Here is a 27,575-nt window from a genome sequence, read left to right on the forward strand (position 1 = left end):
AACTGGTTTTGAACACAGATTTTCAGTTTCTGAAACAGGAGCATTTGAGAGATCTGTGTATGTATGGGCAAAAAGCTTCCAGTTTGAATTACCCCAAAATTAGAAAGTCCTTCCACAAAAATCCATTTGTATTGCTTCTCTGGAAAATCACATGTAGCTCTGTAGCATGTAATGTTAGAGAGGAGAGGAAGCTAAATAGGCTTTTGGTCTTTTCCATTGTTGAGATATTTCTTATATGTAAATACTGATTTAGAGGGTTGGAGAAGAGATGTCTCTACCCACACCAGCTCCTGCTTAGGATCTGAGGTCTTTGGAAGGTATAAGATGAGGACTGGGTATTTGGGAACTACAGGGAACTGAAAACTTCACTCCACTGCAAAGCAATATGAGGAAGTCTTATCTTTCTTTATTCCTGTTCAGGCAATTTCAGATTGTCAGATAAGCTTCTGCCTAGTGCTTGGCTTTGTGACTGCCTCCATGACTCTCATTTGTGATGCCTAAAACCTTTAAATTCTTTCATTATAAGAAAATTTAAAATCTGTTTAAAGCTTAGGAGTACATTAACATTGTCTAAGTTTTTCAGCTGCATTCACATCTTCCAAGATGAACCTGTGAGAACTGAGATGATAACAGAGCAAGTTTTCAGACTGTTGTCGAAAGAGTCAAGCTTTTTCGGACAAAACTTTTACAAAGTTGTCACAGCAGATCCCTTTTGCCAGCCTATTTCTTTGATATCTGGGATGTTTAGCTGGGCTGTTTTGTGGAGAGAAATGTGTTTGAGTATGAAGCTGAGGGAAAAAAATGTTATTACATTAAATACACTTCTGACACAAACATTTATTCAGTATCTTATTCCTTCACTTGTGCAGAAATACTGGCAACTGTTTAGTGGTTTGTGTTCCTTTCGTATGATCAACACTTTCATTTCTTCAGTGACAGTGAGAAGCACTGGGTGATATTGAATGTTGTGGTAGGTTCTATAGCATCTTTCAGATTTTTTTCCTGGAGACCCTTTCAAATATTACAGAATCACACTTTTAGAGCATATAATGATGACATTCATAAGGCTACTAACTTTTGTTTCTGGTCTTCAAAAGCAGACTATAATTCTCATCTGCAGATATTTGAATTGATGCAATTCTAGACATCATTTATATTTAAGGAGATAGTTATGACACTGTATTCTACTGCTTTAAAATCTTTTTTTTAGGATGTCTAACAAGTCTTTTGCATTTGACAACATAATAATAATCCTGTTTCACTTAAAGAAATCCTGGAGAGCAAGCAAGGAAAATACACTTTTTAAAATGTATGCACTTTTAGAAGAAATTTTGAGGATTCATTTCTCTTGAATTATGAGAATTTGTCACAGCCTAAAGAGATTTTCCCTAAGACAGAAATCAGAGTTTAACATTCTCCTAGAGGAGCAGTGACAAGTCTTCTGTTGCTTCAAACAAAATTAGCTTGGCTAGTTGGTGGAGGCATGATGGTAACACCTCACCAATGAATAATCTGTGTCAGGGTTGCTTCAGGCTCCAACGTCTCTGTCCTGGACTCTAGTGCAGCATGAACCAAGCTGTCATACTCCAAGGTCTGTCATAGACTTCAAACCATGATAATTATACTCTTACATTCTTTCACTTTAATAATTTTGCCCTGTTACTTTTGAACACTGAGAGGCACTTCGCTATGTCTGTGGTTTAGCAGATATCAAGCCCTCAACTGGTGTTACTCACTGAATTAAGGTCCTTCCTGTTATTTCATGCAGGTTTTGCATCTGAATTTTGTTTTTATTCATGCACTGTCACCTACGGTCAGTTACATCAACACAACCTGGGATTTGAGTTTGTAATTTTGTTCCTGTGCATCTCAGCCCCTTAAATATGGCTTTCTCCTTCAAAACAATCAAATACTTTTGTTAACTTTTGTTACCACTCATTTAAATTAGTACACAGGCCACAAGATGCCTGTATATTTTGGCCAAAAATATTTGACGGGGAACATAACTTTTCCTGAATGTATTTTCCTAGTATTTGTACTTGAAGCAGTGTGTTTGAAGCTCATATTTGAGCAATTTCACTGACTGTGCATTAATTTATGTATTTTATTACAGTATGTGTATCCATACTATGATGTGTCAGCCTAAACTTATCTGTTACTTCAATTTTAGTATGTGAGACGGAAGCAGCTAAAGTTTATCAGCTATCACTAGAAGAGCACCTCCAGCCTTTCAAAGACAGCATGGAGCAATTCATTAGTCAAGGTAAATAATGAAACGTCACTTAACCTTTTCATGGCATTTCAAAGGAAAGTTAAGGGAACAATGTTTATACATTGTGGGAAAGGGACTGTTTATTTTGGCATCATAGAAAGATGTGGATTAGTTTAATCAGATGCCACACAGTTCTAAAAGATTTGCAAAATGATTCTGTTGTACTGTAGGTGACTTTCTCTCTTCTGCATGACAGCAAAGACAAATGCTATTGGCTTGAGTGCATGATCTTCTGATAAGTTCAACATTCCAGTAGAAAACAATTTTACAACCTTTGTTCCTTGAAAAATTATTGAAGCTGGATCTGTTTCATTAACTGCTTTCCAAAGAGAGAATTCTTTTGCATGCGCCAAAAACATAGAATAAGCATAGCGAAAGTAGTTAAAGGCTTTCCAGATATAAGGTAAATCCATATGAAATACTTGGATGTGATGAGTGGAAAATGCTGCAAGAGAAAATATATTAGAAATATCTATGATGAACTGGCATCCTCAGTGTTAGAAGGAAAAGGTTTTAAAAATGAATAGACTATGCATTCAATGCTTTACTAGACCCTTCTTTTGCAAGATTACAAGTGGTAAGTATAACTTTAAATTTTGACTAAAGCATTTCTTGAAATACTACTCACTGTACCCTGTATTAACCTTTTTACTTTTTGGTACAAGTTAGAATTCAATGCATCAGGGTGACAGTGGCCTGATGAGTACACCGATGTAATTCTCACTTTCTTGACTACTTTGCTGTTCCTTCTGCTTTAATTTTGCATTTTATAATAGAAGATAGTTATGTCCTGAAAAGGTAACTTATGTGAAAAGTCAGTTTCTAGTGCTGATTCAATGGTGCTGTCAGTAATTTGTTAGCCTAGAGCTGTGTTAATGAGCTATTATATATAGAAATCATCACCAACTTGAATGTGGATTATGTTTGAGAGTCCAGTCAGATATGCATTTATCTCTTCTTGGTTAGAATATCCAATATGGCCACTTATCCAAGCATTATAAGAGGTGGAGTACATATGTTCTAGTATATAATGATCCATGCTATAGGACTCTCAATTACAGTGAATAAATTCAGTAAAACCACCATTTAAAACCATCAAATGTGAAGTCATGTTTTGTAAGACAAACGTCTGTTAGCCAAACCTGGCAAACAGGATGTTGTCTCCAGTAGGTATGAAATGCTTTAAAACTGCGTTCTGGTTATGTACATGGCATATAAATGTTACATTAGTGGCATGATTAAACATGTAGCAAGTGTTTTACATTAGGTTTGTATTATTGTTTATAGATAGATAGAGGACAGTCAAATCACAAGTTGATCTGAAAGAGATCACTAATGGTATACTGTAAATCATGCCATATGTTCACATATTAACCTTAATAACAGAGTAGGAAATCAAACATGAGGATTATATTTCATCAGATGTCTATCTGTTAAATTTCTTCCACTTCTTTTAGAAACCATACTTTCAGAAGTATCTGACTCTATCCTTTAGCTTACTTTATGATTTCTGACTATGACTTCTGCAGCATAATCGTATATAAGCTATATAGTAATCTGTTCTGGTTTTGCAAGGACATGTGATTCCCTTTCTTGATTATGTGTCCCTATTTTAGGGGAAAAAAAAAAAAAAATCTCATCCAATAAGACATTTGTGTTCCCATCTTAAAAGTGGATATTGTCATGTGGTTGACAAAAGGAGAAACCCATAATGTCAGTAAAAGTATCATTGTCACATTTTAATGAAAAAAAATTGGAAATATGTGTTGTGAACACAGTGAACTGTGACTAAATAATTTCTACATGTATTTAAAACTGTAAGGCATATTTTTCAGAATTCTGTCCCAGTGCAAGAAAGACAAAGGTTAACATATAGGGAAAAAAGAATCCCTGGTTAAGTTCCAAAAATAAAGTAATTTTAAATACCTTTCATTATGAAATCCTTTGTTTTTACTTCATGGGATTGAATTCAGACTTGAAAGAGGCCATGTTTAAAGCAGGATTTCTCTTTCCTGTTCAGTGTTTGACAGGCTTTTGATCTAGATATTTTTTCTAAGGGCTTTTGTTGTTTATGTAGACATAATCGATGAGTCTTTTCAGCTAGACTGCACACATGATCATTTAGAAAAACAGAGGGACAATTCTTGGCACTTTTTGGGGATTTGTGTTTATATAACATATGCTCTGGGCAAAGAAAAATCAAGCTTTAAGTTTTTATCTTTTCAAGTTCCAGTTTCTCCAAAGTCAGAAAAAGTTAACTTATAGTTCACATGAAAAGCATTTTTCTTAGGGTTGAATAATTTGGCATGTTTATATGATGCCTTTTCAGAGTAGATAACTTGTGTGCATAATAGAACCCAAAAGTTCAAATAGCTAGTTATTTACAGCATATTCACTTATACTTGTTGCTAGCAGCTAAAATGGAAAATGGTTTTCCCGTAAGCAAGAAAACTTGGACATCAAATTAAATATCCTTGGCAAGGGGTTAGAAAGGCACTGCTCTATAAGAATTGTTACTGTCTGGCACAGTTCTATAACTTTGAATTAAGTTATTGTAAGTAGCCTAACTGATTTTTACTATTGATGTGTTAATTTAAAAAAAAAATCCTTTCTTTTTTTAACGTTAACCCTTTTATTAGATTACTAGCTTGTAAAGATTATTTCATTTGAAAGAAAAAGAAGGAAAAGAGGCAAGAACTTGTTCAGAGCCATAATGCTTTTGCTGAAAATGCTAGTGGTGTATATGATTGAGGCTGTTCAGTGTTTACCTTACCAGCCTAGTCAGTAGGCTAAATAATCATCATATTCGCTAAAATACACAAATTAATGAAAGGATGACAGTCTTTTTTTCTGATGGATTTCAGGGTCATTCTTAAAATGATCAGTCTACTTAACAGGAGATCAAGCTACCTGTCCTGTCCTCTCTGTGTTGACTTGGTGGATTTCTGAGGTTTCTGTGCCCCAAAACACCAAGGCAATCCTCTCTATTGTCCAATGTTTTCTGTCTTGTTTTGGGATACACGTGGTGCAAATTGTCAGTCATAAAGTATATAATGTGGTTATTTTGTTTTCAGAATTTTTTTTTTTTTTTTTTCCCCTGTAATTCCTATACCCACAGTGTCTAAAAAATTGGGGGCAGGGCAAAGCTACTTCAAAAACAGGGATTGAAGAAAAATTATCAGAAAATAGAAAACTTTAAATGATATTGAAGTATGTTGTTTTGTTTGTTACATATTTCTAACTATTTCTTTAAGGTTTTACATGAGCAATATAAAAGATAAGAGTGAAATTTAGTAGAACAATGGTCCTTTTCCAATGAAAATTTATTCAGACCAAGCTGTAGGAATGCAGAGTACTATTTGCAAATTTCCAATATAGGGTATATGTTAACTGAAAATTTCTGTCCTTGAGTTACTCCCCACAAGTTCTCACAATTGCAAAGGAAATTTCCTTTGTTCTGGGTGTAGTTGTGGATAGATAGAGACACAAAAACATCAGAGATCACATCCAGCAGTTTAGAAAGCTTCAGAAATCACTACTTTTCCTGAGAGAAACGTGCCTGACACACAGAACGATGGGGAAATACTGAGGGTGCTAATCATCATACAATTTGTAGAGGAATTTCATTAGCAGTTAGTAATCCTTTAACCATGTCTCCACTTGGTAGGATAGCCAGCTCATGTTAAAAGAATTGTGTGTGCATGAAACAGAAATGAATCTCAGTCCCCAGTTTTTAACTGTGGTTAACTTTGCAGTGAAAAGCAGTCTTAGGATGTTTGCTGTTGGGACTACAGCTAGGCTGTACATTCTTGTCAGCCTGATAAGGCAAGAAACTTATGACAGGAGGCAGCAACCATCACTCCCTTGGAAAAAGTAGGCCTGGTTCGGGAACTGGGAAGAGGCAATACATTGGAATGACAGCTTTTCCACATAAATTCTATAAATTGTACAAATGTCCCAGACTTCAAAACCGAGCAAGTCATCTGATACCCTATTTGGAAGCCAAACTAATGTCATTAGTTTTAGACTGTAGAAAAAGCATTATGGGGCAGGAAATTTAAGCACTATAATGTGTTGTTTGTAGAAGAAATAAAAACATAATTTTCTGATGTTTAGCAAGGTCATCTAAAAACATCAGGAGTAATTCCAGTAGGGTTGTAAGTTTGGTAGTACCAGGTAACCATTCAACCTTTGGTTCCTTCTAGTCTTACTTGGCAAAATTCTGAAGTTCTGCTCTTGTTAGTGAATGCCAGCTCCAGGTTTCATTCTGCTGAACCCAAGAATACACCCTTCTCCAGACCCAAATTTTAGGTGTAGCCTCATGATCTTGCAGAATAAAGATACTGGAGTTGTCCTCTTGCATGAATTGTCTGAACCATCTCCCTGTTTTGCCAGGGAGACTGTTTAGGAATCTAGTTTCCAAACCATTAGTAAATGAACATATAAATCACAAAGTGTGTTGTATTTATCGCTATAGCTGCAACCAGATAGTTGGCTGTGACTTGTTCTTTTAGGTCAAGCAGCAAAAGGCTGTGCATCATCTAATGATGGATTGTGGATGAGACTAAAGCATCAGACTGAGTCTTGGATGTCTGGGTTCAGTTCCTGGCTCCAAAAGTACTGTAGATGATTGTGAAATGAATGCTGCTAGGGTAATCTTAATTCTGGCATTTTCTAACCCAGAAAGATTGATTTTGCAGATTCCATTTTTGTTAAATGTTGCTTTTATAATTTGATTAGTATAAGGGAGAGCATAGCACGACTTCATAATTTTTATAAAAACACTTTGGAAAAAATATGGCTAAACCATCACTGTGAATATATACAAATAATTTTTTATTTTTAAAAAATGCACAGAAAATTAAGGGGTTGGATATCAGTAGATTTATGTGGTGACATTCACTTTAAAAAGTATCATCAAACTATAGTAATTACAAAGATTTAAACATATTTTTTTTTTATTTTAGAAGAAAATATTGGATTGATATGAAGCACAAGCAACATAAAATCACTAGAAAAAAAACATGTAGGAATTCACACTAAAACAAGTTAATTCCATGAAGGTTTACATTTTTATGTTTGTATTCTTTTTGTTGGATTATTGAAAGAGCCTTTAAAATTTGTTCTTTGAGTGCTGAAACTATTTTTTTAATCTCACACTGACATCTTATTGCTAATAAATAGTTTAGCGTCAGTACTGTATAAACTTGTCCCTACCTCAGATGTCAGCACCTCCGTTGGTGTACATTGTTACATAATAATACTAATTCATATTGTGTTGCACTTGCGGCACTAAACAGGCTTCACTGAATTAGCCTCACCTTGCCTCAGAGTCCATGAAAGGACCTTTAGACTGGGGCTGGCAGTGGTTTGTGCCTTTGGCACAGGACCACATTTAATCATTTCTGTAGGCATCGATACCATGATTGCAGACAGCACTGGTAGCGTAGAGTAAAAAAGGTGTTTTGGCATCACCGGAGAACAGATCAATGCATGAGTGTCACAATAACATGATACAAGTCATCCACCCCAAAATATTCTGAATAAATGCAGCACTCTACTGAAATTACCAAAAACCTTGTGTATGGTTGGGAAGAAAAATGAATTCACATTTTAAATCTCTACTCCAGTAAAATCCAAAATGTGTTAAAATAACATTACTTTTACCATGTTGTTCTTGGCACAGAGAAGGAAAAATAAAAGTCCTTAGCTTCTTCATTGACTCTAATCCCTATGGCATCACATATTCTCCAGTACTGCAGAGTCCAGGCTCACAGCTTACAGCCTGCCTTTGAAATCAGGCTAGAAATCTCTTGCAGTATCTTTACTGTACCTAATAACATATATTTAGTCCTAGATATGTTAGCTATGTGTCTTTTTAGTGCCTAGTCCTGACCTGACTGAGACCTTTGAGCAGTGTAGGATTTTGGAATTAAGAGCAAGTAACGTGGAGTGAATAGCTCAAATCTGGACATGAAATACAAGGTATTTTACTTCTGTGAATGTGACATATGGCAACATTATAGTGAGGAGTTGCTGAATGTATATAACTAAGTATGGTGGAGTGATTTTCTTTTTTACATCTTTCAAAGGGTGGCAAATAACCTATCTTCCTGCTAGACTGCTGCCTGAGATGGATTAAAAGAGGACACAATTAGGAGAATGTGCCGAGAGCTCACATCTTGAAACAGATAGGGTAGATGGAACATGTGCTGATGTTTTTTGTTGTTATTATTAACTAATGTAGTTATTAATTTGTAAAATCATTCTCCTTTTATAGAGTCTGTTGTTAAGTTTGAAATTTTTTAACTTTCAACAAAGATCAACTTTCAGTAGTCACATATTCACTAAGAGTTTAAACTGTGGTTCTATGAATCTTGGTCATAATCTATGGGGCTAGCACATAATTTGAGCTTTCCTGTGGTATGAAAGTGTAAAGTGATTATGAAGTGCAATTGGTTGGGATCAATATAAATATTTGTGTTTAACTTATCATAGGTGTTGAAAAAACTGGAACAACATAATTAAGAAAATGTCCAGCATATTAGATGGTCTGTATCCAATTTTCTTCAAGAAACTGGAGTCCGAATGAAGTGTTTAAGTGTTCTTTTTCATGTATATATGAAAATCTTAGAAAACGGGGCAGAATGTGTATTCATGCTTACAACCTTCTATAAATTTGTCATAATAAATACAGAAGGATGCAGGATTCTTGCTAGAATTCCCAGAGAAATCCGCTTTCTTCTCTTGCAAACATTCTTAGCATGAATGTACACACTAATAAACCAAATGTACTTGGATCTTTGTTCAGTGTAAATAGAAATTCTCAAAACTATAGCAACGTAGCTCTAATGAGTCATTGAAAAGGCATTGTATCTATCAAAAAAAAAACCAACCAACAAACCCCAACATTGGCTCCACTTGAAAGTTACTGGAAAGCACATTCATAGCTAATTATAAACAAATACTAGTTAACACTTTCAATAAAAAGAGGAAAAAAGCAAAAAGATTTAGGGCATAGACAAGCAGATGAAAGGATTTTTGTTGCCTTCCATCTGAGGTTACTCAGATGCATTCCTGTATTCAATTACCTGAGAAGATGTGATATTCCCTTAAGAGAGCAAGAGATCAGAAGGGATGACAGTTTTGTGCATCTTCTTACTCATAGCCCTTTGAAACTGCTTCAGCAGAAACAGCTTAAATTGCAACAGGGTTTGGGGCCAGACGGTGACTACAGACAGTAATCAGTGGGTCAAGATCATACCACAAAACAACAACAAAATGTTCTGGTGGAATAAAAGCTCTAAGAGGGAGTTCAAATGCTGTTTGAACAAGGCCTACTTGGAATGATTTCTGAATCAGAACCAAGATGTTGACTTGTTTTGTGACTGTGCTTATATAGTACATTTGCACATAAAGATACCGATAATTCTTATTAACTCTTAGCTTTGAGTCTATTTTTCTTGTGAAATTCCTGGTATTATTGCATATTCAGTTTTAAGCTTAAATTTAAAAGTTTTAATGCTTTTTTTTTTTTTTTTTTTTTTAAGACACTAAGCACAAGCCCCTGTCATCATTTAAAAACTATCATCATTAATTATACAGATCCAGTTTAAAACAGTTGTCGTAAGTCTTTGACCTCCAACTTAGTCTTAGGTCAAATATTTCTTAAGATTTTTAAAACTTCTGGAAGACATGATAAAGAGGGAAATGTTCCACTTTTAAACAAAAAATTCCAACAACTGATAATATAGACAATAGATATTATATGCAATATTTGTCTGTACAGAAAATAGTCCGTGCATACAGAAAATAACGTATATTCATGTAAATAAAAAAATCAGATCTAATGCAGAAGGTATAATGGTTAAATTTGGAGGGGACTAATATGGAAAGTTTATTGAACTGAAAATGAGAAAGTACTTGGCAGTTTTCTTGGTTCATAGAGTGGCTTGATTCCTGCAGTGATTTTAGCGTAATAGATCTGAAATGTCACTTGTCATTGAGGTCAGAGGGGACAATTTGTCATCCAAAAATAGCTTTTGGTCATTTAATTTAATTTTCTAGGCCTCTTAAAGAATGAAGAAGAAGAAAAAAAAAAACAAAACCTGAAGGACTGTTTGCAGAAAAGTGAATTATATTGTTTCGCTAAAGACCATTATTTTCTAGAATGTGCCTGTATACTTACATTCTGTTTTGTGAGATGCTTCAGATTTTCATAAATGCATAGATCACTTTATTATGCCTATTCATATATGTGCCTCTGCAAAAGTTTAAATGCAATCTTTGCAGGACTCTAATGTAAAAGAATTGGAAGGCCAAACACATGGAACAATGGCATGTATCATTCTGGAATGTAGGTAGTATATGCTGATAAGGACAGAGCTTTTGTGAATTAAGTTAATTAGGCTTTGTTTGTGAGGCCTTCTTGGAAAGCTCATTTTGAATTGCATGAAGTCAGGTTTTGTGCCCCAATTATAAAACATCAAACAGTAAATTTAAGCTAATACAAAAAGTGATAAGGTAGAAATTAGAACATCTGATGTGAGTAAATTTTGAAGAAATACATATACCCTGTAGTTAAAAGAATTGATTGAAGAGTCTTGGATATAGTACAGTCCTGCTTGGTAAGCAATGACGTAGGGAAGAAGGAATGTACTTGAATTTTTACCAAATATATCAAGTATTTGGGAAATACAGACCTTGCTCTAAAGGGAGACTATCTTTAAATAATCTAAAGGTATTTTAATGGAAAACGCAGGCAAAGAGTGGAACATCATCCAAAAGAACGCATTAAAGATGTTTTCAAAAGAAAAAAGTGAAAAGATAATTAATCCAGTATAAGTCTTAAATAGTAGATAAGGCAGCTTTGCTCTATGAGGGGTCACTTTCACTCTAAAATGTTGGTTTTTTGATATGGCAATATTTTTCAGTATGACCTGAGGTTATTTTTCAACTATTTCCTTTTCTATAGATTTTACAAAATACATATGCCTTCAGGATTATGAGAGCTGCATAAAAAGCCCTACAACATATTTAGTGTACTCAGGCAGAGGTATAAAACTAAGTTTTACTCCTGCTTCCTGCTGCATAATAGGAAATATAGGAACTAGTATTTCCTGGTATGATATAGTCTTTAATTGATTTGGAACAATGTATTTGGAGGTGGTTTAGTAAGCTAGTGTCAAGGATCACGAAAACCAGCTTTAGCAGGGATTCGAGAAAAGATGATGAGTCAGTAAGATATGGAATATCTTATTTTGGGAAAGATAACTGACCCAAGAGTGGGAGCTCCTACACTTGCCAGAAAAGCCTGCAAGCAGTCACTGCAATGGTGAGCTGATGGATTCTGAATATATATGAAAGTGGATGTGGCTGCTGGATGACTTCTTTCAATGTTTTTCAAAGAAAATAAGACTTCCTGATGTAATTTTGCTTCTTGAAATTAGAGAGAGAGAGAAATTTTTGTGGCAGAATGTAGTGCTCAGCTGTGTTCAGCTGCCACGGTATCACTGGAAATGAACAATTCTCCTATCAGCCATTGCCATGGTAAGATCACTGTGGAACAGGTAGGAAGTTTCTCCTTTTTACTTCACCTGTCAGAGGAATTCTCTTTTGTGAAAGGAAATATGCTTTTTCCCCAAGACTGTTCTCCAGAGGTGGACAGCTTTTAGATGGTACTTAGCACTTAATTGATGCAGGCTGCCAAAAAAAGAAGAATGCCAAACTGGTGCCTTTCAGGCACTCTCTTTACAGTCATGATGAGCTTCTTCGGAGGAAGAAGTGACTGTAAAGATGCATTATATTGAATGAAATGATAGAGTCTAATGCACTCTGAGACACTTCAACTGAATCTGTCATAACTTTGAATTATTTTTTTTTTGTCCCCTACTCAAACAGGAAAAATGATTTGAAAGCATTTTACCAGTGGGGTGATTAGCACAGAACAAAATACCAATAAGAACTAATATCAGGTGATTATATTAGTGGCCAATTCCAGAAGTTATAGGAATCTCCATCTGCTTCAACATTGTATGTGATCTATAGTGAGGCTTTTGTATTTTTGACAACAGGAGACCTTCTTCCCTTGCTGCTTAGATCTCACTGCATGTATTTGACTAGCCATTGTCCACAGCTTTCAGGTGTTTACTGTATGCTAGTGCAAAAAGTCATCTGAATATTTTCTTTGGGCAGGGACAGATCTCTCAGTGTATCTTCCATATTTTCTTCTCTTTCACTGGTGCCACCTGTTGTCTGTGTTCATACCATTCTTTAACTTTTTATGTCTAGAAAAACAAGTAAGCAAATGGATTGCAAGTCAGATTTACATGTGAATGATATCCTTTTAATAACATGAACAAAGATTAGAAGTGTCATCGTGTATTTGAAGCAGACTACAAGGGAATTCTGTTTTAGAGAAAATTCTTTCCTTGCAAGACTCTGTTTAATGCCAAGAGGCAACCTGATGCAGGATGAAATTTCTCTCTGGGAGTATAGTAGCTGCCTTATGCATATGTACTTATTACTTTTTCAAAAAATGCACCTGCATCACTCAGAGATTCTCAAGATTCTTTTCATTGTATAATACCCATTCTCTATTAAATTATTAAAAGCACAGACACACAAAGTACTTTTTAAATTTTCTTTCTTCCTCTCTGGACCATAGTAAATTTCCTTTTTAATTGAAACAAAACTTGTTCCAGAATGGGGACATTTTGATGTGCTTTGATATGCCTAGTATAATATGTTGTGCTAGCACTCTTTCAAAAAGTAAATTGTGGAATATTTGCTCCATTGTTGGTAAATAATTGTTTGTAAGCATGTGCAGAACAGATGAAATAAGGAAGAAAAAAACCAAAAGTAGACAGCTCAGATGATGGTATATCCTATCAATGCTGGAAATTACAAAAAGAAGTATATCTTACAAATATGATGCATGTATTAGAAGACTGTCCTAAGATGGAACATTCTAGTCTCCATTTCCAAGTGTTGTTTAACAGAGAGGAGTCCAAATTACATTTTTTGGTAATAGAATTATTTATTTTAAAAGTTGTATATGCAGATACTTAGTGGAAGTGTTAATGCCGAATTAGATATTGGATCTCCTTTCATCCAAGGACTTTGTGAGAAGTTTCTTCTCTTGCACCGTAAAGTTTTACAAGTCATACCTTCACTTTCGGGATTGAAGTATGGAGAGAAAAAGAAATATTAATAAAATTCTGTCAAAGCTGCCAGGTTTCACCTGTTTTCATATCCAAAACAAGACAAGGATTTCAAGAAAAACTGTAAATCAGCCCAGATTCACTCAACACTGGGCCCAGGTTCACTCAAAAGAGTTGTGAGCCCTCACAAACCTTTTGAAGAATCTGGGCTGAGTTTCAAGTAAGTATTGAAACCTGTAATCAGGCGGGCTTCACGTGCTCTTGAATTTCCTTGAGAACATTTACCCAGCTCTCCCTCAAGTTTTCTGTGGTTTGCTAGGATTTTTTTCACTTCAGCAAAACAATGATGGAGCCTGAGTCTTCAAGTAATTATTACTAAATACGATGTTTGCTGCTGAAAACATCCAGGCACTGCTCACCCTGCTCAGCAGACTACATTACTACTAATAAAAAGCATTTGTAGCATCAGACATAGCTCTGATCTTTGTTCTGACTTGGGAAAGAATAAAGAAACTTCATTTGTGTACCTTTGCTACAGATTTCACGTATCTATTTTAGTGTTACAGTATGTTTGTAAAGTGCTGCTGATTGAAACTTATTTTATAATAACAGAAAAATAGTTATCTTTGTTCTCTAATAATTCCATCACCTTTCTTATTTTTGCCAAATTTAAATTCAGGGTTTCCTTTTTCAAAGGTGATGTATCTATAATGTAGACAAATCATTTTAATGAGTTATTATTGTAGAGCTATGTAGGGAAACTGGAATGAAAAAGAGCTTAAAGTTTTCTTTTTTTTTAGATTTCTGTATGAATTCTGTACTATTGACATTTGTTTCCAGGACAGTTCAGAGCCTCTTCTTGTCCCAAAACCCACTGACTCTCAGGAATCCTAGAATTCTTGTAGCAAATTAGCAGGCCAGTACTCCAGCAGACTGAAAAGGGGTATCAAGTTCCAAACTAAAAAGCTTTAGCCAAAAAAGTGTGCAGATCTTAAATGGGATTTAAGTTATGCTACCTGAGTGACTGTATAATCTCATCTAAGTAAGCACACATGCGCAGAGCAAATTGTTCTATCACACTGGTGCAAATATGCATGTTCTTGTAGATTTTGTGTATCAGAATACCCATCTAAGTTAAGTGAAATGGGTACAAAATAAAATAAGAGAACACATGGAAAATAGATTTTTTTTTTTTTTTTTGTTCACCAGTGTGTTGCAATAACAATTTTATATTTCTAATTTCCTTCACATGACCATCAAATGATGATTTCTTTCATATGAAAATCAAGTTTTCAATAGAGGCCTGCTATGATTCTAGTAATTCACTGAATGATGTGTGTATAGGGAGATGGGATTCCTAGCTATCAAGCAACTTTTAGAAAAGCTGCAAAGCAGAATCCTTCCTGCTCTTCACTCAGCTTTTCCTCCTCTTGGTAAACCAGTTCCCGTACTTGTTAGGTTTTCAGAATTACTCTTTCAGATGTGTTTTTAAGTGACTTTCATGACTTGGTTGTTGTTTATATTACTGCAAGAGGGTATTTTTTTATTTTCAAAACTTGCTTGGAGGTTTTGTTGTGGTTGCAGTTTTGGTTTTGTTTGTTTTGGTTTTATTTTTATTTTTATGTTTGGTTTTGATTTTGGTGTGTTTGTTTTATTGGTTTGGGTTATTTGAGTTTTGCTTGTTTGTTTGTTTTTAATAGAGATAACAAATTTCATGTAGCTTTGTGTGATGGAGCTTTTTGTTTGTTTGGGTTTTTTTTCTTTCAGAACTGATGTATGTGAGAATATCCTCAGATGATTTTTATACATTTTACGTGTGACATATTTTCAATGAACATTATCTTGAAACAACGTATTTATCTTTCACCTTGTAGTTAATTCTTTGATTGTATTTTTACAGCTAAAATAGACCAGGAAAATGAAGAGAAGTCACTGACAGAAGCACATAAAAGGTAAGAAAGAACAATGCAGCAAAACCTTTATATGAAAAATATGTTTTGGTAGAAGTTGCTCTAATAGCCAGCATTATTGTATTTTTGAATAGTGAAAGAAATGCTCTCAAAAAATGATATTTATTTGTTGTCAATTTTAATTTGATAATTAGGAAAAAAAATGCGTATAGACACAAAGCCTACCTTTAGAAAAATATTGCACATGACTTCTGTCTTTTAGAAAATACATGTACCATGTAAAAATAAATTCAGAATATACCATTTGGACTGAGAGAAAACTGTTCATACTACATCAGAATCATGGTGATTTGACAGATAAGTAGCATGCCCCATGCAACTATTATTCACTAGGTACCACTTCCTGTGTTTATAACATGTCCAATTTAAAATAAAGAATGGAAATCTGATCTTTAATATACTAATAATATGTATAATTAAATGTGACTTCCTTCGTAAAATTGCTCATAGATGTTTAAATAGGTTTTTTTTTTTTTGTGGCAAAAAGCAAAATACCTCATTAAATTTCATTACAGATGTGTGCAATTGAAAGGGTTTTCAAAATTGGGAACCTCACTGCATTGCACAACTTGTGGTTTCTTCTGATTTTTTTGGCAGTGTTCTCCAGAAGCAGCGTCTAAATGCGACAGATTTCTATCTCTCCTAGAAAAAAAGCAAAATGTGACTCACACCATTTATAGTCCAGACTTAGCGAGACTGACAGTCTGTGTTTCTTTTCCTTTCACTAAAAATAGCGTCTTCTTTTTGTAATAGCTACAACTGCCACTGGATATAAGCTAATGAATACATTAATTATATATTCCTAGAGCCAGGAAGCCTTTCAATAGGATTCCAATAAAATATTACCACTAAAAATGTTTCTAGTTCTTACTATGGTTTGTTAGCCATTCTGTGGCACTGATGCCCAAATACGCTACCTGCTGTAATGCCACAGTGCAGTTGACATCTTTCCTGGTACAGCACCATGTCTTCTGTCTATTCCCTTGGGCCAGTTACTAAAGACAGTGGATGTTCTTCTACCACAGGAAGGTCTGTTCTCACTTTTAAGGGCATGGTGGGTTCTTGAGTGACAAAGCAGTGATGTAGGATCACGGTGGAAAAATGAAACAGAGTGAGAATTGCTTTGGCTTAGGATTGTACCTACTGCTTAAGTAAATGAAAGGCATTTCTGATGTTTCTTAGGCTTGTTTAACTGCTGAGTTACATAATTCTTATCCTTAAAAATATCTTTCACTATAAAACCTTGAGAGAAGAAACTGCTGTTAAGATGAGAGATTTTTATGATCTCTGACCACTGTTTTAAGGAAACTCTTTCTCCTGTGGAAAATGGATTAGACTACATGTCCAAAGCTGACAGATATCTAATGGGAAGGGGACTCTGCAATCTGTTCAGAAATCTTGTGACTTGTCACTGTCTTCTGGTGTCTAATTGACTCTCCATTCTTTCCCCCCACCCTGCCTTCTGACTGCACCAGAAACATCGTATCAAAAACTCGCTATTGATATATCTAGTATCCACAATGTGGGGGGAGAAAGCAAACTGCTCCCTTGATTCTCATTCAGTTTGGGCTGCTACTTCCAACTTGTTCCAATTCTTCCTTCTCCTCCTTTGCGCAGTTGCTTGTCAAAGAAAAATTTGAGCTTCATTGTTCCTTTTTACTGTGGATATCTAGCAAGGATAACATCATATGCAAAACCTTCAGTAGAACACATGAGGAATTATGCTAGGACAACATTAGGGCAAAGTTATTTTTTACTATTATGTAGGCTACATTTCTCTTTCTTCTTTTTACCTTCCCACTGAAATTCTTTATCAGATAAGTGGTATTTGTTAAAATATTGAAGACAGCTTCATGGTATAGCTTTTAGTATTATGAGTATTTATTTCACAAAGATCTTTAGTAGGGCTTAGAAATAAAATGCTTGGTTTCTTTTTTGGCAGGGGGTGGGTGAAAAAAGACATGAGAGCTTAAAAAGCTAAATAAAAGATTAGTTACATTTGGCTAATCATAGGTACAACAGCAATGCTTAGGATGACTAGACAAGCAAGCAGCGCAAGGAGAAGTGATGGATTAGATGGAGCAAAATTAATATGATTAATGTGCTTGGATTTTCTTTTTTCAAGCAGATAACTTTAGCCCAAGTTATAAAGCTGATATCTCCATAAAAATACAAAAGCCTGGGAGGAAAAAAAAAAAAAGCTCTTGCAGCAATAACAACAAAAATGTTTCTAAAATGAATAATGATTTGGGGAAAATGCAGCAATGTGTATTTTAGAAAAGCTCAATTATGCAATAGATGAGCTGAAATGGAAAGTTAATCTTCCACACAAAATAAAGACAAAGAAAGTGGAATGTCTGCTCCAGGGACTCCATACAGTGTATAGCTGTTCATTTGTCACAAGTGAGAAAATGTTTAATCGCTTTTGAAATGATGTATTCTCTCTTTATTTATCGTGTTTAGTGACTTTAAGAGTGTCAGTATGTAAAGTGTTTATCCAAGGAATGGATTTCTGGCACATGGATAAAATGAAAAGTGAAATGTTTAGCTCGCAACAGGCATATGTTCCAAGATCTTTCTGAGTAAGTATCCTGAGATGAGAAGAAAGCACACAGGTCTGTGTTTATCTAGCTTACGCAGGCAGACAAGGAAGGCTCCAGCCTGGTATTAACACTGAAGTGACATGGAATGTCTTCAACAAACCCCAAACAATTACATCATTCCCTTAACAATATTGATAAAGTGTAATAAAAAAGAACCTGGCACTTTCCAATTAGATCCTCATTGCTAAATACTTGAGAAACTGTGAAATGCTTGACAAGTTAAAGTAAAAACCACTGTTTAGGGGGGAGGAGAAAGAAGTAAAAGAGGAGAAAGAGAGGAGTAGGAGGGAAAGAGATGCTTCTATATTTTAGAATTAAAATTTTTAAATTTTAGATTATGTCCTTTGTCCCAAGATGCATAGCTATATTTTTAATTCACATAGTCGTATATAATATTTAAATTTTATAATTAAAATTTATCTCCTTTCAAAATTGGGAAGTACATTTTCCATGGAGGAACAAATACATTCTCTGATTTCTGTATTTTTATTTCCTTAGTTTAATATATCTGTAACCTTTCATTATGTGACTTTTTTAAAAACAGGAAGAAAAAAATCAGAAGCACTATTGTTTCCAGGTATACTTAATAAAATTTTAGAATGAGCTGGAGTTTGATCACACTATCCACAGCAAGTAAAAAGCAAGATTGCATCAAAGTTATTGTCAAAAGCAATATGATCGCTGATGTCTTGTTTACCATGCTAGGATGAAAGGCAATTGCAACAGCAGCAATAAGACCTTGCTGATTTATAATCAGAAAGCAGCTAGTTACTTCTCTTCTCTTGCCCTTCACTCCTGAAGAAGCAACAACTGTACAACCTGACTACAATTACCAGAAATAGCATTTGGTGAAGCTGAAGATCCTAATTCTCTACCTTGGTACCTCAATTCAGCTTAATGGCTATGGAGGAACAGGATGTAGCTTTATTACTTCCTTGTAATACCTTACCCAGTATTAAATCCTGATCTCTTTGGAAGGCTTCCAGATTAGGGTCCTTTTTTAGAAGAAAATAAATCCAGACTGTAACACTGATCTTTCTTCCATTGAAATAGTTAAGATCTTTTTCTTCCCCTCTACCTGTAATGATTCATCTCTTCTTGGAATAAGACCTTGGGAATCATCCACAAATCAAACTGGAGATGTTTGTTTTAGACCTGAGACACAGTCAGATGATTTTCAGTTCTTCCTGCTATCTCTCAGTCAAAGAATGAAGCATCAAATTCTAAATTCAGTGCAGTACCACTGAAAATTGCTCAGTTTATGTTTAGTCATAGTGCACTCCTGTAAGTGACAATGTATGCTGAGAATCTCTTAAGAAGGCTACAGATCCTTTGATTTCTGATATTTCAGATAGTTTAACCCTGCTTGAAGTGAAAACATAGGTCACTAATACAACAGTCCCATATAATAGTGGCTTGATTTGGGGGGAAACTGTTCACTCATTTTTCCTGCTATGATGCCTGATGAGGGCTGGATAGACAGAAATGCTACTCACTCTCACAGCTTTGTGTATCTCACTGATTTTTCAAATCTGAGAATGTAATATGTTCTTTAGTAAGTCTCAATGGAATATGATATGTATTTGTTTCATAAAAAGCCAAACATAGTACTTTCTGTCTTCTGACGTATCAACTCAGGAATTTAGGATGTGTGTGGCTGGGTATGGAACACTCATCTTCCTGTTTCAGGATATTTTTATTTGGTTTATTTTGTAATTTGCTCCCATTACTTGCATATTCTGGTGATTTTTAGGCTTTTAAGTGCTTCCTGAGTGCAGCCTCTGAGGCACCTTTTCTGTTTTCAGGACTTTTAATAATCCATTTAGTAATGTGTTGCTGCTTTCTTTGCTGTAGCAACAAATTACATTAATTTTGAAGAGAAATGTTTACCTTTAAATTCCCTGCAAACAACCACAACACTCTTTACAGACTTCCATTGACTTCACTAAACGTGAAACTTGTGAGGAACAAAGCTTTACACCTGCTTATGAGCTGACAAGTTGATGACACTTAGAGAAATAGCAGACAGTATGGTACAATGGCACTGCTGAAAAGCAACACCTAGAAAGGTAGCACGTAAGTCTGGTAATCCTTTAAAACAGTAAATGTTCCTCCCGCCTCGCTACCCTCCACACAATGGTTGGATTGTTTCCAAAAGTGAACTGTAAAGTTAAAGTGAAAATTGAGTTAATGATTGAAATAAAGTGGTGAAAAGCTCAAAATGGAGAAAGGTATGTAGTTAAAAAAAAAAAAGCCAAAAACAAAAACCAACACCAAAAAAAAAACAAAACAAAAAACCAGCACACTTTTAACTGAAAGACAAGAATATGTGGTTGGACTCTATCTTTCACTACTCTTTGGCCACTCATTCTTTGTTGGTTTCGTTGCTGTTAGGCCCTTCTTCTCTCTGTGTGGGTCCCAGCATGCAGACTTGAATTGCTCATCATAATACATTCCAGACTGTAGGTATACATTAGCTGCATCAGCAAGAAGTAAATACTTGGTGAGCAAAGGAAATGTGTATAGAAGCAGCTCACAGACTGATAAACAGATTGGATCATTCTAGTTTAGTATCCTGTCTCTCACAAAATATCAGGGCCTGTAAATATGTGGTAATGGAAAATTAGCTGGCAGTTTAGTTATGTCAGAGAGTCTCTTCTGAAATATGGGTAATCGATCTTTCACTGAAATATGAAGTTTTTGTCCTTTTCTGAAAACACTTGCCAAATGGCTGCAAGTCCTTAACCACTTGCATGATTGATTTTTGCCTGTAAGAATCTTTTATTTTGAAGGTCTTGGGCTGTGTGCTTAAAAATTTATGGTGTTTTATTAGTTTTAAATTAGTTTGCGTTTAATGGCATTCACTTTTAGTATGAAAAAATGGCAATATAATTTTTAACAGAGTGTGGTACAATTCAGAAATCTAATATTCTGCAACTTAAACTCACCTTTATGCAATTTATTCTACAGTTTATGTAGACAACTTATTCTTCGGTCTTACAGTAAAAGATAAAGGATATTAGTTTAAGGTGCAAATACAGTTACACAACAAAGTAGACTTGATAGCAATACAGCTAAGTAACACCCTGCTAACATTATAATTGAAGTAACTGAGGTCTGATCATACGCAAAACTGATGCTAAAGCATTCAATGCAAGATTGAAAAAAAAAACAAAAGAATCACACAGGTTTTAAAATTAATGAAAAAAAATACTGAAAATAAAATCTTTAAATGTGGCACCTTGTTCTCACCTCCAGTTTGTCCAGCAGGTGGTTTCACTGAGCAATCCTCAAAAATCCAAATTATGCCTCTTGAGCTGTTACAACTGAAGTAAAATGCTTGTGTGCATGAATGTAAGTGTGATTAGCTCCAGTGCCTCGCCATTGTGCATCAGTTTCTGATTATGTTAAATGGGGGTTTTTTCCATCATATTTTCTACCTGAGCTGTTTAGTTAGATTGTACCCTAAGACCTTCACAGTACAGTGGTTGCATTTACAATGATTCTGACTTGAAAGTGGAAAACATTTCTGCTTTTTCTCTCTTATATTGACTTGCCAGTACAGTTGTTGCTTTCTTCCTTGCCGTATTTTAAGATTTACTTTACACATTATCATATTATATTTCTGTTGTCATGTGTATGCAAATAAAAAAGCAGAATGGATGTGGCTTAATTAGGTCACAATTGCATTAACTCATCTGGGAACTATCGAGTTATAACTTATACAATGTAGGTTATTCCTTTCATAATAATTTCCAGCTGATGAAAGGCTGCCATCAGCCCCTCCATAGAACAGGCCTTGTCTCAGCCTACTGCTGAAACCCCACTGTGCTTCTCATATACAAACATTAAGGGACTATGAAAAAAAGTTTTGCCTCTACTCTTCCTCAGCCTTGTTGCCTTGTGTCTTGTCATCCTTAAAAACGCTAGATCTTGAAACAGCATTAGTGTGCAAGAACTCTTCTGCACTCTGTCTTAAATGAAGTCTTCTCGTGGCAGAAGTTCCACCCACTTCTTTTCTCAAATGCTGCCTGAAAGACACTTCTACCTTAATTAGTATGCAGAGGAGGTAAAAGTTCCTTCTTCACTCCAATGGAAACAACTAGAGCAGCAGTCACCCCAGACCAGAAATACCACAAAGACTTTGTGTAATCCTTGGAAGGGATGGGAACAGCTCCTCCAGACATGTGTTCTTAGTCCAAAGCAGGATGGTTTATTTAGCTTTGCTTAGCTGTGTATTGATGCTTTGCATATCCAAAGTAATACAGTTATTTATTACAATCTTTCTATCAGTTCCAATTTTGTTGTAATTGACTCTAAGAATATGAAAGCCCCCATGAACATTTTTGTCTTCTCCAAAGGCTGGATTTCTTCTGTTCACACTTGTGCTGGCTTTTGATGATTGTAGGGAATCCTGTGTTCATGCATGTTAAGGAGAGAGCTCTTGTTTGTTGAATTAAGTAAGAATGTTCTTCAGAGCAACCCCAAAAGGTTAAGATGAAATAGCATCACAAAACATTTAAAATGCTACGAGATTCTATAATACCCAAGTATTTCAAAGCAATTTTATTCTATGATTTTCAAAGAAGAGAAACTGAAACCTAAGTTTAACTTAGCACCAAAATAGAATGAGCACATGACAATACTCCCAAACAGACCTGGATATTCATTTCACTTATTTTTAGAGTGTGTTTCTGTAAATGCACATGTATAAAATTTAATCTATGCTAGATTGTATTCTCAGACTGTGAGTTAATATTATACATACATGAAAATTGGCAAAGATCTGTGTGGTTTCTGTCTAGATGTCTAAATAATCTGCTCTAGGTTTAAGGCAAATTACTTCTTATTTTGTTATATAACTCCAACCTTGACCGTGCATGAATTTCAATTATAAAAGTGAGCCATACCGTGGGAGCAGGCAGATTACAAGTCTGAGGTTGACATGGATAAATTGAGAAAATATAATAAAACTTTTAATGCAATATTTAGTACACAACGGTTACATTACCTTCATACATAATTGTAACCTCTTTAAGTAATAATGATTGCTCGGAAGGCCTCTGTTGAATTAGACAGTGTGGATGAGGTGTGTTTATAGAAACATATGGAGACAAGTTGGGCTTCAACATGAGGCATTTTGATGTTTCTTACAGCGCTGAGGCTAGCAGCTTGCACGTCAGATCACTGCTGTTGAAATTCATTCTACCACTGTATCCTGTGTCTACTGGCACCCTATTATTTCTTCAAATTCAACTGGCTGAGGGTCATTTAATATGCTTGAAGCTCATATGTTAGTCTTTTTGAGAGAAAAAATAGTTTTCTCTTGGATATGTTACTGTGCCTGGCTTTTTCGTGCACGCAATTACATGACATTGTTTTATGCATGTTCATATTGTATTATATATGCCCACTTTAGCACAGAGCTATCCATGTGTCTACATAACAGCTTAGCTGGGATACATGGACATGATATCCACACTAACATAAAATTTAAAGCATTAAAATCTGAGGAAGAGAACCTACATATTTATGCAAAGTATGCAGATTACAGAGGATTGCAGCTAACACCAACACATCTAGGGAGTTGTAAATACCTCAAGCCAAATTTTTGAGAGAAAGTTTAAACCACTTTTCATTTTAAAAAGACAATTTTAAAGAGAAAGCACAAGCAAATTAAAAATACATTAGAAAAGTCCTGCTAAAAAATCTTTGCTTTACAAAGACATAAAGCAAAAATATGTAAATTGTGCGTTTGTGTTACTAATCAATGTGCACAGTGGATAATATTGATCATTGTTGACGAAAATTAAAGCTGTAAAGTATGCCTAGTATTGGAGGGGTGTCAAAATTCTCATGAGCAAGGCAGACTGGCCAGTCAAAAGATAGTTCCCTGTTCTTCATGTTGGGCATTTCCTGTGGAGAAATAATCGGACCTCAAAGATAGAGTGATTTTTATTTTTTGTTGATTAAGCTGTAAAACACTTGATTAAGCAATAAAACACTTTTCTGTTTAATATGAATTTACAGAAGGCAAGAGACTACAGATGAGGGAGATGACTTAGGATTCAAAACATTGCAAATCTTTGGCAGGTTTTTTTTTTTTAGAGAAAAGGAAAAAAAAATCTCTTGAGACCTTCGTTTTCTAGGGAAGAATATTACAAAATATGTAGTTACACAATATAGATTGGCAAATGAAAGAAGAGATTAAGAATTCTGGCAGCTGACTTGAGCTGGCATATTATCTCTCTTTTTCTTTTTTTTTTTTACGTAATAAAGATACTTTTCTTCATTAAAAAACAAAAAATAAAAGGGGAAGGAGGGAAGTAACCCAATAAATTCCCTACCAGCATTTAACTACTAGACATTTTAGATGAACTTATGTTTATTTTTTATGTTTTCTAGCTTCTAATTATGCAGGACAGGGGAAAGCATTGAGAAGAGGCAATGATATTTAATAATCAAAGGTGAAGAAAGTGATATAAAATTGTAGTACAGAGAGGAGTGTCAACAAAATATGCCAACAGAAAATTAGAGGCATTTTGGGATGCTGTGGATAATAAATTTCCTCATAGTCTTGTACTATCTCAATAACCAGGATGCTGGTTCTGTTTAATTTTATATAATTTTGTGTGACTTTGTTGACCTGTTTGGTATTCTGTCCTAAGACTAACTCTCATTAATGCTTTGAGATGTTGAAAACACATGGAAAATACATACAAAGTCTTTTCCTCTGTTTAAAACAAGAATGAATATGACAGCTCATATGGTTAGCTTTTCCAGGAGGCAAGTACTGTTACCTAGAGACTGTGCTCATCTTCCCTATGTAGTTATCAATTCAGTATTAGCACTCTGAACAGGCTTATAGGTCTGCCAACCCAGATTACCTTTAACTATAACTCACATCAGGTTTAAAGTAGTAAGAGGCACATATAGTTGGTTTGTTGTTGTGGTTTTTTTCCACTTTTTACATTATTTCTTTTTGTGCTGGTTTGACTGAAAATGGGTTAATTTTCTTCATGCAGTTAGAAACCTTTCTTTTCATAGCTAGCATGCTCATTATTTGGACTCAGTTTGAGAACAAGAGATAAAAACATTAGCTCTGTGTTGAGGTGTTAATTGCTCTCCTCTGAGAGCCAAGGACATTCCGAGCACTCTGCCCAGAGGTGTGAGGCAGCGGGGGCAGAGATGTGGCAGAGCTTGACTGACATCCAGATTGATCAATAAGAGTATTCCATCTCATTAGCGTCATGCTAATTATTTAACGGGAGTTGGGACCTTCCGGTTTGCTCTTCTGCTTTATCTTGCTTGCTCTTGCTATCGAGCTGGGGGAGCTCAGCCTTTTGCCATCCTGTAGACACCTCTGGCCTTTTCTGTCTTTTTCATCGTCTTCTCTTCTGCTGTCTCTCTGGGACTGTCTTTGGAACCACGTGTGGCTTGCTGGGACTGGCTGCTCAGTTGTGGACAGAGCTTGTGAGGAATTGCCTTGAATATATTTTATTTCTATTTAATATATATTTATTTACTAGTAGTGTATTAGTATTTCATTATTTTATTAAACTGTGTTTATCTCAATCCAAGTTTCTCCCTTCTCTCTTGATTCTCTCCCCTGTTGAGGGGAAGAAGGAAGGAGTGACTGAGCGGCTATTGTGGCTGTATTACTAGCTCAGGTTAAACCATGACACTTTCGGTAGACTGTGTTAATTTCTAATTTTCATTTGTGACTTTAATCAAACTAAAATGTACCTTAACAGCTCCTGCCTGACTTAGAACTGGTTCTGAAACACAGCGGCTTTGCAAAACTAACACAGTACCATGAGTAAGACTACCTGTTCTTAATCTCAAATGTACATACAGAGGTGATGCTTAACAATTTATAAAACCAAACCCAAATAGTCAAGAATATCCAGGTTTGAACTTCAAGCAAAATATACAATCTGTTAAACAGCACAGAATCTCTCCTGCAGAACTGTAGAAACATTTTTTCTGCTTCTAAATCCATGTTGACCAAACCTTTACTCTTGTAGGTGATTTGGTTTGCTGTATGTGGAAACCACGTGCATGAGTGTTTCTGTATGTGTTCATTATTTCTCAAAAAGGTCAGGCAGGGCACATCTGTACCTATGGTTACTTTGCTATTTATTTGGCCATGGAAGACTGATCAAATGATGCTGACATGAAATGACTGCTATCCATTGCTTAGTATTGTTGTGTTGTTGATTTGTCTCCTGATTGCCTTTTTTTGGAGCAGAAGTAGTATTTTTTGTAGTTGCCAGCTGCTCTGTTGCCTCTCCCTCTCTTTTTGCTTGACCCACTGCATACATTCACATACATTCATGCTTGCATACAAATATATGTTGTACATATTTATAAACTGGCCAATGCATTGCACACAGCAGACATGAATTGAAATAATTGTCTGCAACAGCTTGCTAACTGGCTTCAGAATGGAAAAAAAAAAAATGAATAATCCATAGCTGCTCTTAAAATATTCCTAATGGATCAGATCTATTAGCTAGAAATGCTGTCAATGAGCCATTAGCTATGTAAATGGCTTCTTTTTTTTCTCATGTGATTAAATTTGGTTTGGCTGTTAGTGCATTCATTCCTTCGTTCCCTCCAAATAGAAAAATCATTTACATAGTCTCATAGTTGTACACAAGGGAGCACACAGAAAAGTCCAGTGATTCATTCATCAGATTTCCAGATTTAAGTAAGCTGTGAGTTCAGTTGTCTTAGTATGGAGTAATTTTTCTGAATTACACCAACACTTGAATGAAGGAAATCAGAAGATAAAAAAAGATAAAAAGAACTAACCATCTTTCATGATCTTATTTCCTTACTTACTTGTCAGGGTTGAGCAACTCTGCCATTATTTTGAGAGATTTCATGTTATTTAATTCTCCTTTACGGCCAGCATGGGTGATATGAAACCCAGACTGAAATCTGTTTAAAAGAATTCTGGCTTCTGCCATGTGAGGATAAGACAGTGGTGTGAACATCACTCCCTTATTTTTAATCATACTTGAAAAGTCAGGCTGTTTGAACCAAAGCCAGTGACCTTCTTTACCTTTTTTAATCCCTGAAAATAACTCACATGCCCTCCTTTCCCTCTTCCATGACTGCTATCTCTTCTCTAATGCACATTCTTTTCTTTAGAGACACTTGCTAAGAGTACAGACAACCTTTTCACTTGAGAAATGGACACTAAACAAGCTTTGCAATACCTGTTTGGTAATAAATGTTTCATTTTGCAGATAGGTGGAATGAAATTCAGTGGTCAGATGAGTTTCCCAAGGCTGTATGATGCAGAAATTAATTTGGTTATAGAAACAACAGCCTCCTGAACTTTAGTCCCTTATTTGACTCAAAATGTCTGTGTGCCTGTACATATAGTCAGGAACAATATCAATGATATTTGTAGATGTTTTGTTTCAAAGTCCACTGAAGGACCAACAGGAAAATTTGCATGGGCTGTCCCACTGGAAAGCACCAGAGAAAACGTACTTGCTGCCTGGATGAAATCTGGAAGGATGATATCTAGTCTTGGGGTTATGGCAATATCACC

At 35.3% G+C, this 27,575-nt stretch overlaps 1 protein-coding gene across 1 annotated transcript in view; it reads left to right on the forward strand.

The window, feature by feature from the left end:
• The window catches only part of FMN2 (formin 2), a gene marked incomplete at its 5' end in the record, with an annotated part of 156,569 nt that overhangs the window by 109,311 nt on the left and 19,683 nt on the right, over positions 1-27,575 (forward strand). The window contains 2 exon segments of the mRNA XM_080341260.1: positions 2,171-2,263; positions 15,335-15,386. Of these exon segments, the coding sequence (XP_080197386.1) occupies positions 2,171-2,263; positions 15,335-15,386 (145 nt within the window).

The sequence above is a fragment of the Nesoenas mayeri genome, assembly GCF_963082525.1.
Source record: "Nesoenas mayeri genome assembly, chromosome: 3".
Lineage (NCBI taxonomy): Eukaryota > Metazoa > Chordata > Aves > Columbiformes > Columbidae > Nesoenas > Nesoenas mayeri.